Source organism: Fundulus heteroclitus, chromosome 9 (genome assembly GCF_011125445.2).
Source record: "Fundulus heteroclitus isolate FHET01 chromosome 9, MU-UCD_Fhet_4.1, whole genome shotgun sequence".
Taxonomy (NCBI): Eukaryota; Metazoa; Chordata; class Actinopteri; order Cyprinodontiformes; family Fundulidae; genus Fundulus; species Fundulus heteroclitus.
In genome coordinates, this window is record NC_046369.1 from 6,474,361 (window position 1) to 6,490,292 (window position 15,932).

Here is a 15,932-nt window from a genome sequence, read left to right on the forward strand (position 1 = left end):
ATGTTTATTATCCGTTTTTTATAACTGATTAGATTTGCATCACTGTCCACACTTATTGGCTCCCCTGGCAAAGATTTCTGACAAGCCTCAAAAAATTGACCCATGCAGTGAAAAATTTCAATCAACTTAACCTTTGTCTGAGTACCTTTATGTAACGTGTCAGTAAAAATCATGCTTCGATAAGCAATTTCTTTCCGCAACACCCTTAACAGCAATCCCTATAAAATGAATGTGACTGAAGCCTCGGCTTTCTTCTCTGACGGCTCGGAGAACTTCTCTTACCCGGCCTTCAAAAAGGGAAAGACAAGAGAACATTGCATTAAACTAAGCCAGGCCTGTGTTCATCTTTATAAATCAGGAAAAGGCTACAAGAAAATAGCTAAACAGCCAATCCAGGGGAGGGGGAAGGCTGTTTGCCTGATGGTGTGCTCTGATTGGAGAATATGAATTACCTAAGAAGACAACCTACGTAAAAAGATAATCCGTTTCCTGATCTGACCGTTTGAGCTAATTAACAGGGCCGACTGTGCCTGAGCAGGTATGCACTTTTGACATTAACATGGCCTCATCAGTGCACAACAGATCATATTATAAAACCAAAACCTAAAAAAAAAAAAAGAAAATTGTTTTCATCGTCCCTTTAAAACAGGGGTGTCAAACTCATTTTGGTTGAGGGGCCGCATACAGCTTAATCTGATCTCAAGAGGGCCACACGAGTTAACTCATTGCAAGATTAAATAAAGCTAATAAATGTGGACTTGTTGTTGTATTATATTACACAATATATTATGAATAACCTCGGCGTTTTTAAGAAAAGTATGTGCAATTTCAACAATACTTTTACTCAGTTAAACATTTACTTGTGCATTATGCATAAGAACTGATCACAGTGATTATACAATGTTGAAAAACATTTATTCACATTTTTTGGAACTTAAAAACACTGTCCTGCATGACAAAATACATCAAACAGATAAAAATTAAGAAATGATTTGAATTTTTCCACACCTGAAGCTTAATCTGCTAATTAAAACAGAGCGCCCCTCGTGGACAATATAGGAACTGCATATTTTCAATTAAACGAAGTACATGTTTTTTTTAATAATTGTTTTATCATTCTCTTCCTTTTATCTTGTCCACTTGTGAAAGTCAAATCTGATGAGCTCTTTGTGGCATCTTATTGCCACATTGCCAGGCAGGACACTGGAAAAATTGTTTTTTTTTTTTTTAATAATGATAATGCATTTAGCCACAGGGCCGGACTAAATTGTTCAGCGGGCCGGATTCGGCCCGCGGGCCGTATGTTTGACACCCCTGCTTTAAAATTTGTAGATTACAGCTCCAAAAAGGTGGCTGTGAAAGGAGCTTTATTTCCTCACATTTCCCTTTTCAGTTTATATTCCCAAAGAACTGCATTTTAAAACCCATTTCAATGCTGGATTTTTCAGATCCGGAAAAAAGGCCTAAAATGGACCCCCCCCACACACACACACACTTTTTTGAAGGGGGGGGGTGTAAATGTGAGAGAATCTGTAGTTCAGAAAGAAAGTAGAGGAGGGCAGGACAATGAAGAGGTGGAGAAACAGGAGATATCAGCGAGAAGGGTGGGGTTAAATCAGTAGCCTTAGGCTCGTTCAGATTTTTTCAGCGAAAGTGAGCAGCTGGTAAAAGAAACGTCAGACCTTAAGATCAGAGATCAAGACGTACTCTGGGCTACAGTTCTTCTCTGAGGCGGATTCTGTGGTTCCTCCAGTTGGACGGGTGTGATTGTGAACGCCGAGGACCAGATGGCTCCCTCCTCCTTTTATTCTCCCTCCCTCCCTCCTTCTGAGATAATTCTCGCCTTCTTTTCACTGCTTTCTTACCTCCTTGGCATGGGTCTGCTGGTATGTAGCTGTGTTTTTTTTCTCCCCCCCTTTTCTTTTGGCCAGCAGGCAAACAGACTGAAGCATGCTGACATTTTCTCCAGCCGAAAAAGAAGAAATGGAAGCTCCTCTCCTCCTCCTCCTCCTCCTCCTCCTCCTGTCCTGCTCTTCTCTTCCCTTGAAAGATGCTGTCAGCTACGAGCGGCCTTGTTCAACACCGCTACACACTCAAATGCCAGTTTTCCCTCCTGTAACACACAAACACACACGCTTGTGTGCACTCAGCTCTCCTCGTCCGCCGACTAGATGGAGTCGGCGAGATGGAGTACACCCACTCTGTAGCTGTGGGGCAGACAGGGAGGAAATATCACCATCCTGCTAATGTTGTTTGAAATATCCGTGTCTCTGGGCCAGCCGGCGAGTTCTGCCGCAACGCTGTCAGCGCTGCTGAGGCTCCATCGCAGCGAGCATTGCCCAGTTCCATTTCACTCATTCAGGCAGATTTAAAAGAAATTTAGTTTGTTGTGTTTAATTCACTGGGAGTGATGAGTGTTTGCATTATTTGGGTGTTTCGGATTATACTAAAGAAGTCTGCAAAGAGCTGTCCAATTTCTAGTTCCCCTCATGTCAAACTGACTAAATGAGCCTCACAGTAAATTGGGACAACCTGACAATAAATCTTCTAATGTTGTTCATCTGCTGGAGCATCATTTACTGATATGTCGGCGTAGTCGCAGGTCTTCAAGGTTATCCAAAGAGCTAGTTTGCCTGTTTTCACCTGCGGTTAAAAAAAAAAAAAGAGGCTTTAAGATCACATTTAAGTGAGCTTCAACAGGAGAGTTGATATGCTGGTAAAGATTCTCAGTCATCCAGGTCCTGTTCACATTTTGGACAAAGAAGACAGATGGTTTGAAAGGGGCGTTAAGGAAGCTATCTACGTTAGGAGAGAAAAAACAACCTTAAACAGAGGAGGAGGACTTAGGTTCCAACTCTAAAAAATTTACAATACAGCTATAGGGTTAATTCCGGCCAATCATCACCTCAATCCTCACCCTCACACATGTGATAAAAACATCGTTCCTGCAAGCCAGGCCAATAACGACCCTAATGACTCCCCACTGCAGAGGCGTAGACCAGTTTCGGTTCGATTTGCATGTTATCTAAGCCATTACAAGGCCGTTGTTGGGCAGTACCATAAAGCTTGGAACTCCTCACTACTCCAGACATTTTTAATTAAGAAAGCTTTCTAGATGGGAAGCGAAATGTCTTCAAATTTCAGAAGAAAGTCCATTTGTTTTGTTGGAAGAAGAGTTGATATTTCAGAAAGATGAGCGAAACTTCATGCGCTGCAGTGTTTCTATTAGACGTATACCCCGTTGTTTCTTCTCCTTGGTATAAGAATGATTTATTTCATAATTTCTGTCTCATTTGCCCTGATCAACCTTTGTCTGGCTTATACCCAATTTCAGGATTTTTTTTAAATTTATTTTTTAGGTCTAATGTGATGGTTCTGGTTTTTATTCATAAGGACAATAACCCACTAGTGTTATGGTTCATTGCTGGTTTCTTGATGGAGTTCGTAGGAGTAGTCGTGTAGAAGCTGTAAATCCAACTCAAAATAAATTGTAAGATCGCCCCCATTTATGCGTCAAAGGTTGAATCCTTCAACTTCATGTGATTTGTATTTTATTAAACTGGAAAAACAATAAGACAAAGTGTTTGGAGGACATGCAAGAGAGGCAGAAGTGTGTTGGCCATCATAAATCAGGAAGTGGCAACTTTACTCGGCCAATTTTGGACAGTAAAGAGGTTAAAGTGTTGGAGAACTGCAGCACAAAGAGTGAAATATGAGTCTCCATCCTCATCACAACCATTAGATCCTACCTATATGCCGATTCTTTGTCTGGCATGTCAAAATGAGTGATACAGCTGTGTATAATCTGACCCAATCTGTATAATCTGACCCAATCTATATAATCTGATTGAATTTTGACTTTGAAAAGTGCCTTAAGATGACATTTTTCATGAATTGGCGCTATATAAATAAAATTTAATTGAATTATTTTAGGAGAAATTTAGCAGCTTTTATAAACCCAGTTACCTGAGTGGTGGAGCGGAAACGGTAGTCCAGGAAGACTTTGGTCATTCTCTTAAAGAAACGGAGCATCTTTAACGGAACAATTGGTGAGTTGGTACAAAATCAACAAAGCTATTGCAATTAACGTATGTATTTTCAGGAGCCTTACAAAAAAAGGAAATTGATCTCAATATATCGGAGTGAGGGCATTTTTTATGTTTAGGTAGGAAATATAATTAAATTTGGCACATCGATGTCACACACACACTCACTGTACACATTCTGTTTGTGGGTAACTGACTTTTACCCCAGATGTTATTGCCACAATGTGTTCGTTGCCTTTTATATTCAGTATTTCTTTGCCTTTTCTGGAAAGAAATTCATGCATTAAAAGTAACTAATTACAGTCAATATTTCCTATAAAATCAAAGTGTGTATTACAGGAGATGATGGTTGCACAGAAATGGAAGAACCCTTACTTTTAGGGATTTATATTCTTTGCAATAAAAATAATCAATCAATCAATCAATAAACAATCTGGAAGCAGTGTCACCCCCCAAAAAAATGGAGCCACTAAACACATTTATCTGGGCCAAACTTTGTGAGGAGCTGCATCGCGCACACTAGCCCTCACACTACTCGTGTTGTTTTTTAGTTTACAATTTTTTTAAGTTCAAATCTGTTGCAAGGTCAAAAAATCAGAAACTTGATCCATGATGCTGACATGTTTTCCAGAAAAGCTTTATTTTATTTTGACGTCCCTATCTCTGCTCTTTCTTAGATGATGGCTTTGAGCCATTAGTTGTTTGATGTACCCGCACCATTGGCCAGTGAAATCATATCACACAGATTTTTAAAAACATTTTCAAAATGTGATTTGAAAACACATCTTTCTCTCATCTTGCTGTCATTACATAGGAAACGGACATATAATTTCCCACTCTAGGCGTATTCTCAGAGATTTCTCTTCACACCTCAGCTTTAAAACACTTTTTTTATTTTCAAACAAGATGGCAAGGTGTTAAATTGTCCAAAACATGTGAATTTGAGCATTTCTCAAATTTCTGTTCCTCCAATCCAAGAGCTTCAATTTCTCCGCTCTGTGCCTCTGTTTCTTTTTCTCATTTCTTCCTGAGCCCGGCTCTCCTCTGCTGACATTGCCGATACATATTTATGATGCAAAGCCTTTGTAATGGTTACTGCAGCTCTTAGGGCTCTTAATGACGAGATCAAAACACATCCTGTTCTTACAAACTCAAACTTTTCTTCTTGTTCAGACATTGTTTTTCCCCCCCCTCTTCTCTTCAGATCTTGAGTAACAGGAAAGGCTTACTGCCAGAACCCAACCTGGCTCAGCTGTTGACCAGCATGACCAATCCAGCTGCACTGCAAATCCTTATGAGGCCGTACCAGGGCGGAAAAAGAGGAGGTATGTCTGCAGTTCACAACTACCAGCATTTCTGCAGAGGTAATTTAACCTTTTGGGGGCAGCGCAGATTAAGCCCTTTCCCAGTTGTTAGATGTTGACATAGACCATGTAAAAACGGGGTTATAATAGCTTTAATCTGATGTAGGGATGGGCGATATGACGGCACCGTTATCTAAACATTGATTCATTAAGACTGATTCTCCTTTCAAAGAGAATTGTATGTATTTTTTTTTCCTGGGGTTTAGTTTTGGTTTTATTTTAAGCTTTTTGTTTAGTTTGTTTTGAAAAACAGCTTTTTTCTTTACTTCCAATTTAAAAAGCTGTTTTTCTGTATCTCAGTATTACCTCTATATATTTGAATTTGCAATCCATGTTTACTTTTTAGAAGAACGAACATTTGTTGTGGTTTTGTTGTAATATAAATTGATTCTCAGTTGATTATTTTAATGCATTTTTGGTCCCCATGTGTTAAAAAGTTGGTTAAAGGGAAGTAAATGCCTAATATGAAGGTAAATTTGGATGAAAATTATTTCATGTATATATTTGGTTGTAACTGAATTAAAGGAAAATGCTTTTAACTAGATGCTTGATAAAGCTCAGACCTGGAAAGGTTAAAGTAAAAATCACATATTTGTGAATTTCTACTGGAGAAAAGGGTGAGCCTGTGGGAGATCTGTAATGATTTGCAATCTCTACTAAAATTACAGATTTAAAAAGTTGATATTCCTTTGGTGATGTGCAATAAATATGAATCTTTTAGATCACATTGTTTATGTACAATGTGTTGCTGTGTGAGAGCAATCACTTTAAAACAGGGTGTTACTAATGTTTAAAAAAATTGATTTTAACATAGCTTAACCATATGACCAATAGTTCGATTAGTGGGGCTGGCATTATAGAAACAGCGGCCAGTGTGTATTCCTCAGAGATTTAGGTAGAGTGGACGATTTCTCTAGAAATTTAAGTAAAAAATGCCCAAGTCACTTTTTGAATAAATGTGCATGAGCAAAGCTGTCCTAACCTGCTCTTCCGCTCCTCAGGGGGATCAGGTGAAAAATATCTCCCAAATCCACTCTGGTCTCATGTCTTTCTTCTGAGGCCTTCCTCTTCCTTTCACAAACGTGTAAGACAGATGGCTTCTTGTGACTCTCAGCCATTTTCAATGAAGACGGTGAGAGCAGTGGAGCTATAATAAATGTCTGGACCCGAAGTTAACCGGATACATAACAATAGTGATCCCCCCCCGGAACTGGAAGAAAGAAGATCATCCACTATACCTTCAGATTTCTTGAAGGATACATACTGGGCATATACTAGTCCTCATCTGTGGTGTTGGTATCACGCCAATAAACTAACACTTCTGATTTCACATAACTGATCATAAACCTGCCTGTTACTGTCAACTTACCATTATTTGAATCTAAACTTTTTTCCTGTGGCTCTCCTCTGCTCTTCTCTGGGATGTGGGAATGCAGCTATCCTTGTATCAGTCCTTCTTGGACTCCTGCTCTCTGGGGGCCCTTTTGGACATCTGGGTTCATAACTATTGAGCATTTTTATGGCTCAATTTTATTCAATTTACTATTGAACAAACCTTACATATACCCAGAGGTGCTTGGATCCAGGTGCTTACAGATTCACTTCTATACAGTTAGCTTATAGTTAGCTTTGGCTATCACTAAATGCATCTTGTATTAAATAATACTACATATTTTTCAGTGATATTATCATAGGCGTTGGTTTTCTGTTAGTTTTGTTGTTATTTCTTTAACTCTTTCTGCAGGTGTAGAAGCAGACTCCAGAGATGTTATCTTGCACTCTTTTTCCTCCACTCTATTGTTATCACCTTTTATCCCTTTTAACATTTTTGCATAATCTTTCTCTCTCCCTTTCTTTCTCTTTCACCTTTCCGTTTCTGTAATCCCAAATTAATTTCTGATAAAGGTTTTTTTGCATACATATTGAGCGGAGCACTATAGCGATAGCTCGATATGTATAATATAATTCTGTTGGGCTCTCTTTGGCACTAAGGAAACATTTGTTAGTGCTACATTTCCAGACAGGACACTGAAATCCACTGAAATCCAAACTGTTCCTTCTCATTCGTTTAAAAATAAATTACCATTTCCTCTACAATTAAAAATCTGCTAAAAACGCCACTTAACTGCTATTAATGACACGATATATAAATATAATCCTGCTTTCATTAAAACATGGACTATGTCATTCACTCGCTCTGCACTCTGGTATACACAAAAACAGGACAAGATTAAAACCAGTGGGCACCACTGGGAATGCCTTTGGAGGGAAACTGGACTCTCTATTCACAAGGAGATGCACAGCAATAATCTGCATAAATAAAAAGCTGTCATTTCAAAACTCATTACCTTGCTAGTATCATTCAATCTGCTGAAGGAAACACTCACTCTGTTCTCCACATCTAAGAATGTATTACATCCTCCTGAGACATTTGCTTCTCAATTGGTCTCCACTGCCCTTTTTTAATAGATGTATGGACGTCTTCTGTGATGAAATTGAAAGCATTCATCATCAGCTGCCTTCTGCATGTAAATAAGATAACTGTGTAAACCTGTTCCCTGCCTGCTCAACCTGAGATTTCAGTCCTACAACCATAAGTGAAGAAGTCTTCCACCTGAAAACTTGATCTACTTCCTACAAACTTGGTCAAACTATGTCCCCCTTTCCTTTGCTTTGTCCGATCATTACTGATGAGACAAAGTGTAGGTCCAGAACTTGTCAAAAAAAGCAATGATCATACCAATCCTCAAAAAACCTGGTTTAGATCCAAATGACCTAAATAACTTTAGACGTATTTAAATCTTCATTGTCAGAAATCTTGGGGAAAAAAATAGTAGTCTGGTGAAAATCACAAATGACATTTTTACTGGCAGCAGATTCTGGACTCCTCTATTCTAATTACCGTGACCTGACTACAGCTTTTGCCATCATCTTAATCATACCCTTCTTAACTGTCCAGCTTCTCTTGGATTTACAAATATGGTTTTCTCCTAGTTTACAGCATGTCTCTCTGGCCATATCCATTATGTCCAGTTAAAGAACCAACAATCCCAACCTAGCTCAGTCAGAGGAGATGTGCCCCAGGGCTGTGTCCTGGGCCCTCTGCTTTTCACAATCTGTCTTCCTCCCTGTTGGCAATTATATTCAGAGAGCATGGCATCTAATTCCACTGTTATGCAAATGCCACCCACCTCTACCCATCTTCCTCCGCTTTTCTCCTTTACCGTTTACAGGATATTAAAGGATATTATTTTCAAACAAATCTCTTTAGACGTGACTATCCCACATTATCACTACATCCTAATTACCACTGCACTTTTCACCACATTTTATGTGCATAGTTTTATCTTAAACTGAGCTTTTTTTATGTAGATTGTGTATTTTGATAATGTTCCTTTTATGTCTTCATTATTTCAGCCGGCCTTGAGTCTTTAAGGTGACTATTATTATTTCTGATAGGACCAATTGGGGTCAATCAAACTAAAAAGGCTAGGATTCCCATCACCACCTGATTTCTGAATGCATCTCCAGTTGTAACATACTCCTCTCAGTTTTGAGGGGTAGGGACATACGGGAATGAGGCGAGGAGAGGAATGGGAGATAACAGCTGAGATTGTTTTTAACCTGCATAAGATTAAGTGCAGGAAACGAGATTGGTAACGTGCAATAAAATGGCAGTGGTGTAAATATTACCGGCAAATGCTGAAGATTTCAGCCAGTGTGCTTTTGAAAATAATGGCACATCACCTCTGTTTGCTGAAACAGGGTGACAATCTGACATGTGGAACATCCCTCGAGAGAAATATAAAAATGCTGAGCTGCTTCCTGTTTGCATAAATGTTTCTTGCAACATGTAGAATACGAAGGGCTAAAAACCATTGGCCCAAAAGTTGGCATATTAATAGAAGCCTGCACTTTGCAGACTTTGTATAATTTTGCAGATTTTAAAGCCTATCAAATCCCTAAACTATTTCAGCCATCTTCACACTCTGAAGGAACTTGACTGGTAATCAAAATCCTGCTTTGAGTATGTCTATCTGTTAGGCACTGCAATATAGGCTTCTGTAATCATCTAGTCTTCATTATTTGATGAATGGCTAATCAGGTATTAAAATGAAATTGTGTGACGTTAGTGGAACAAATGAGAACAGGAAGACGAGAAGATGGGAGAGGTGGTGGAGCTCTCTTAAAAAGGAGCACACACAATTAGATTCTAAAATTAGGACCTTGATTAAATGTTAAACTTTCTGCACCTATTCTGGTGGAACCTACCATTAGCATTGACGCTTACATTTGTTCTGAGGGAGCATTGAAATTTGGGGGTAACTCGCCTGCACATTAAATCTGAAGGCAGAGGTTTGATGGTACTTACCGTACCTGTAAGTGAAGTGTGTGAACTTTAAAATTCATAACTCATAAAATGAGGCTTCGTGCGTTATTAAAACGAACCTAAAAACAACAGATTGCATAATTTTGGTTAATAGGACCATGTTTCTGCATTGTTCACACTTCTGGCTGCTTTTCCAAGTAACAAAACCAACTGCTTATAGAAAATAGTAATAGATTGGCTCTTTCTCGTCTCCTTGCTTTGATACACGACTGCATTGTTTTGATTTGACCAGGAACTTAAGCACAGGTTCGGACTAATACCTTTTACCCAGTTGATCCATTTCTCACAAACTTTGTAATGTTTGCGTAATGCAAATCTGACATTGAACTGATATTTTTCAGACTTAAGAGACAATTTAGTAACTTGAAGTTGTTAAAGGCCTATCGCCTAGATGTACGTCTTTGCAAAACTATTTGTGAAAATGGTTGTGAGCTGCTGAAATGAAAAGAAAAAATAGATGAATTAAAAGATGAGCAGTAAATGTAAATACGTGGTGAAAATACAGCTTTCAGTTTAAGGCCAAGTTATTAACCCCCATGATGAAAAAGCCAAGCTATTTTCAAACGGTTATAGTTCTAGCGTTGACCTTTACCTTTAGTTTGCCCCACAATTACAAGTCAGTGATGCTCACTTTGGCCTCCAAGAGGTACGCTGTCACCAGCAGTGAGGTGTGTCTTGGATTCTTCTCATTTTGGAAGACAAAACCTAGTTTTGCTGAAGACTACTTTTAGGTTTCCTCTTAAAATCCTCACATCTTCACGACCTCTTCCAACTCCAGCAGATCCTCAGCTACAGACGCCCTGAAGCCGCCAACACGGGGTCGTTTGGGTTGTAAGCCTCTTTTCCGGCAGGTTTAAGCTGGGCTCTCTATTACCCTGTTTACACTACCCTTTTTTTAACGATGCCGAAACCGGTACGAGCTCAGTAACTGGGATAACTATCAAGTGTAAATGGATCGCAAACTGAACTGAACCTTGCTAGACACAACCGGACCGCGCTAAATGCAGACCAGTTTGATGAGTGGGCTCTGCCCGGTTTTTCCCTGGCTCGGTTCTCAGATAACAAAGACCGCATGAGCAGACCACGTCATCTCCTTACAGTCAGCTGACTAATTTTACGGTTTCAGACATTTATAAAATTACTAGCTTCCCTACCGTGCCGCACGGTTTCCAGTGATGATTCTGCTTAGCAGCGTGATGAACCTCCACGTCTGTCGTTGTTTCCTGCGTCTGTAAGCCCTGATTAGACGTTCGTTTGTCTTATCCACCTCCCAAAAGCCGACTCTGTCAAGTAAATTTACCAAAGGTTGCCTTCTTTGCCTGACTCTCCGCAAACAACGAAATATCACGATTATAACCAAACATAACTTCCTGAATGTTATGGGCGCCACCAGTTTGATTTCTTGGTTCCCTCCTTCAATCCCAGAGAGCAGTAGTACCACAGATCGTCACTAGGAGGCAAGGAACCGTGCTAGCGTGATGTGTAAACGGTCGTCAGAACCAAGCTCGGCACGGTTAACTGATCCAAGCTCGGTCCGAACTCGGCATGGATCGGTTTAACAAGGGTAGTATAAATGGGGCTTAGCATGCCATTTAGTTCAGCTGAAGCCTACTGATGTTGGAGTGGGGCATCTAAAAGTCCCCTGCTGACTAACTTACATCTGGGTTTAATTTAGACCACTGATCAGCAGTCCAGTCCCCGTTTCTTGCTTCTAATGCACCTGTTCAAAGAGTGGCTTAACAAGAGGGATTCAGTAGTTGCAGGCCAGGGGTCACCAACATGGTGACCGCGGCCACCAGATAGCCCCCATGGACCACATGTAGTGGCCTCAAGCCTTTTCTAAAACTAGCACAACCCTCCAGTGAGCTGCATCTAAACTGTTATTTTAGTCTATTGCTCTACTTTTGTAATCACACTTGCATTTAAGATAAGATAAGATAAGATAGGCTTTATTGATCTCACATTGGAGAAATTATATAGAGTGTTTTGGTTCTTGAAGCCATTTTAAATCTCCCTTAAACAACCAAAAATATTACTAGTTAGCTCCCGTTGCTTGTGCAGCTTTTTCTGCTGGACTTTTTCCCTCCCCTCAGCTTTCCACTTATATTCTAGGATACGGCAATTTTGAACCTCTAGCCTCTTTAGCAAGGATCCTTTGTGGGGTCCCCTACATGTGGAGGGTTTCAGTGACTGTCTTCTGGATAACTCAAATCAGCAGCCTTACCATAGGTTGTGTAGAGCACTCCATGCCCATAATGCTTCTTTCTTAAAAAATCACTTTTAATCGGCATGCAATTTTGAAATTGTGTAAGAAACTGAATTTGTTTTTGTTTTTTTGTTGTAAATAGAAATGATTTTGTTTTCTGTGTCGAACTAAATCTCAGCATCAGTCTTCAGTGTAATGGCTTTTACTTTCCTAGTTGCCTCGTGCGACATTAAAAAGCTCACAGGTAATTGCTGTAACATTTTCAGCCTCTTTAGAACCCAACAGAATGGCGCATTTCAAATAAGTTTATGTGGTCCATAATTTTCTCTGACATTGCTTGTGTTGTGTTGGTTATGCAACAGACAGCCCAGTGATTGCTTGAAATGTGCTTTATATGAAAGACTGCTTAAATGACTTAGAAGTTTGTGGATTTCATTTTGGGATGATGGATTTTGTCCATTAGTGGCTTTTAAAAAGGAGGAAAAAAAAGGAAGGTGAGGCACTGATGTGTCTGTGCGTGATTTTGTGTTTTTCAGGGAAGTACGGGCGTAACGCAGGCGTCCCGTTCCTCAGACCTCCTCTCACCGCGGCTCTGCTTACGCTGGGAAAAGCTCACCAGGTCGCATCGACGCTCTCACCTTTTCCTCACCATCCACGTTTGACACGTTGAAGTGAAAGTGTTTCTAATTTTGCTGTGACCCTACAGAACGCTATGGTTGGTAACGGACTAGTCCTCCAGAACCTCCTGCACATGCAGCTCGCGCAGCAGCAGCTTCTTCACATCAAAGACAAGCGCATCAGCAGTGTAAGACACCTCGGTTTTAGTCTGAGACGATTTGCATGAGTCATTGTGGAGGGTAACTGTGTTCTCCTGACATACGCACTCTTACATTTCCAACTTCTGCAATAAACGCACAATAAAACTGTGTAGCCTCAAAATCCCCCCACCTAATTGGCTTTTTTTTTTTTTTTTTTGTTTAAAGCAAGACTTGGAGGTGATTAAGTTTCTCTTGACATTTACATATTTTCTTTTCAAATGGCGTGTTTTCTTTAATTGCTGAGAACAAAGCTGTGATGCTTGGATGCTTTCTTCTGAAACTCACAGACCGGATGATCTACTTATGTTTTTTCCCCCTCGGGCTTCCCATAGCATTGAAAACATGTAGCCGTTATGTATTTTAAATGTTGCTTTTTATTTTTTGCCCTGTGGCATTTTTGAAGGATTTCCACATCTGTGGCTAATGCAAGAAAGAAAATGGTTAATAAAAATACAAACGGTGTGTTTATTGTACTCTACATTAGTTCTCATTTTATTTTGTAAAGTGCCCTGAGATGACATTTTGTTGCAAATCATTTAATGTAAATGAAATTGGACTGAGTCTGTCTTCTTTCCTTTTTCTCTTCTCGTTCATTTTTTTTCTTCTACCACTTCTCCGATGCTTTGGCTCTTTCGCTGTCCTCTACCTTCTTCAGGTTGCCAGTCTGCTCGGAGACCCTTCCAGGCTGCTGATGCAGAAAGCTTTGTCTCTGCGGCCTCCTGGTTTCTTATCGCTGGGGAAAGGCCTCCTGGGAGACTCTCCTACAGGTGAGCAAAGCTGACTAGTAAGATATACAGTAGCTAAGACATTAAGTTTGTGTACTAACTCGGAACAAAAGCGTTGAAACCAAGGCCGACAGTCTGTCTCACTTGCAATTTCTTTTAATACAGTTTTGTTAATTAGCTCTGTATTATAACATTCAGTACCATTTAAAAAGGTTTATTTGATTCTGTTTATCTATTTAAATCAGTGGTTCTTAAGCATTTTATAACTACAAGAAAACCCTAAGGTTTCAAACCGCCTTGACGCTGTCAACACAGGAGACAATATGGCCGCCGTGCTTTTGAAATAGGGGTTCTATCACGCAACGGATTGTGGATACCTTAAGGGTTCTTAATGCCACTTAGAGACGTCACAATGCTCCTAGGAAAAACCAGCCGCAGGAGGGATCATTCAGGCTAATTTTCCTACCTCCTTCCTTACTGACTGCACTATCTGGACAGCACTTATCGTGGCGACCGATGACGCAGTTCCGCTTTGGCTAAAGAGTCTTTGCTCTATAAGGGTATTCAGATTGAGCCCTAGTGATAGATGGAGTAATGAAGAGGTAACTTGTACTTCTGGCAGTTTATATCTTATTAAACCTTCGTCAACACGAACACATGTGTGATCTCAGTTTGTAAACATTTTCCTTTTGTGTTTTTAATCCCTTAAATACAGAGACATCGCTACTAGCTTGTCTAGCTAGCTTGGTCAGAGAGTTCAATAGCTGGTAAGGCCTACTGATCTGACTTGTTAGTGGAACATGGGTTTTAGGTTCCGTGGTAAACAGAACGGCTCAAAAGTTGCCACTGGAACTTGTTTTTGGTTCTTCGTCGTCTGGTTCAGTTTTTACTGGGCTGGTTCTAGAAACTTCCTCTCGAAATTGGTGGCAAATTTGAAGCTACCAAGATCAGTGTGCTTAAACTGTGCATCATTTTGGATTTGTTGCTTTTCTAACTTCATCTCATAGCTAACCTGTATCATATTTATCTTGGAAACTGTTGCATTTGCATTTAAACCATCTGGAATGTTATCTGGCACCACAGTTGGAGAGTCAATACGAGTTTAGGAGGATGCAAAAGTGTTTTCAAAGTAAGATGACACATTATATTTCTGCCATCTTGAAACGACTTTCATCCCAGAAATGTCACTGTGGTTCTTGTGAAACCTTTTCTGTCTTTCTTTGCACCTTATTGAACCGCTATGTTACTACAGCAGCCTTATGAGGACAAACCAAACAAACCCTTTAAATCAGGGGTGTCCAGCTCCAGTCCTCGAGAGCCGGTGTCCTGAAACTTTTAGAGGTTTCCCTGGCCCCACACACCTGAATCAAATAGCACAATTAGCTCCTCAGTATGCAGTCAGGTTCTTCAGAGTCCTGCTAATTAACTGATTATTTGACTCAGGCGTGTCAGACCAGGGACACATCTAAAGGTTGCAGGACACCGGCTCTCGAGGACTGGAGCTGGACACCCCTGCTTTAAATAATGCATCTCAAATAATTTAAATATCATCAGAAATTTAGAGCATTTCAGTAATTTAATTCAGAAGGTCAAACTAAACATTCATTACGAGCAGGGTGATATATTTCAAGCGGTTTTGTTAATTTGGGTGATTTTGGCTTAGAGCTTATCTAAACCAATAATTCAATAATGGCGATATCTACGCTCACCTGGACAGACTAAATTTAAAATGTAGCTCACCCCCATGTAAAAGCAAAATCCCACACCCAGACAAATTTCAAGAACTCCATGAAAGTGGCCGAAGATATGCAGGAATGGGGTCAGGGTGGGGGAGCAGCCCAAAGCTTGATATTGAATCATGGATAGTGACCAGAGTTATGCTGGTAGTTACTCCATGGTTCGATCCTTTGAGGTGGACAATTTTTCACTCCTCTCATCCCCGGAGGTTTAGGGAGGTGACCCCCAAAACCGACTTCACCGTAGTCTCACAGCCGCCCCTTACCGGCTGCTTCAAGACGCCAACGGCAGTACATGTTCATGTAACTTCACCAATAACACGTGAAAAGTTGGTAGATCTGTTTCTGGTCGCTTTTTTGAAGAAGGAAAAAAAAAAAGTCACTAGATGGTTTAAAAAGTGCAACACTGCTCGCCATGGAGACACACGATGGAGGGAGCTGTATTTTTTTTTTTTTTTTTTATAAAGACAGCTGCTTTTATTCCCCACAGTGGTAGAGCTACCGACGTCAGTCTCAGAAGTACGTCACAGCCACCGAAAGCAACGTTAAATTGAAATTCAATGCAAGACCACCATTTAACCCTAGGAGGGCCCCATACTGAGGATTTTAGACACAACAGCAGGATTTCAACAAATATGCACTCATTT

At 40.1% G+C, this 15,932-nt stretch overlaps 1 protein-coding gene across 4 annotated transcripts in view; it reads left to right on the forward strand.

Annotated features, from left to right (window-relative positions):
- The window catches only part of raver2 (ribonucleoprotein, PTB-binding 2), a 122,145-nt gene that overhangs the window by 91,694 nt on the left and 14,519 nt on the right, over nucleotides 1-15,932 (forward strand). For 2 of the 4 annotated variants that reach the window (XM_021324317.2, XM_012878007.3), the window contains 4 exons: nucleotides 5,251-5,410; nucleotides 12,543-12,625; nucleotides 12,713-12,811; nucleotides 13,480-13,591. In XM_021324317.2, the coding sequence (XP_021179992.2) occupies nucleotides 5,251-5,410; nucleotides 12,543-12,625; nucleotides 12,713-12,811; nucleotides 13,480-13,591 (454 nt within the window). The remainder of the gene's footprint in view (nucleotides 1-5,250; nucleotides 5,411-12,542; nucleotides 12,626-12,712; nucleotides 12,812-13,479; nucleotides 13,592-15,932) is intronic. The other 2 variants (XM_021324318.2, XM_012878006.3) reach the window with 1 other exon arrangement.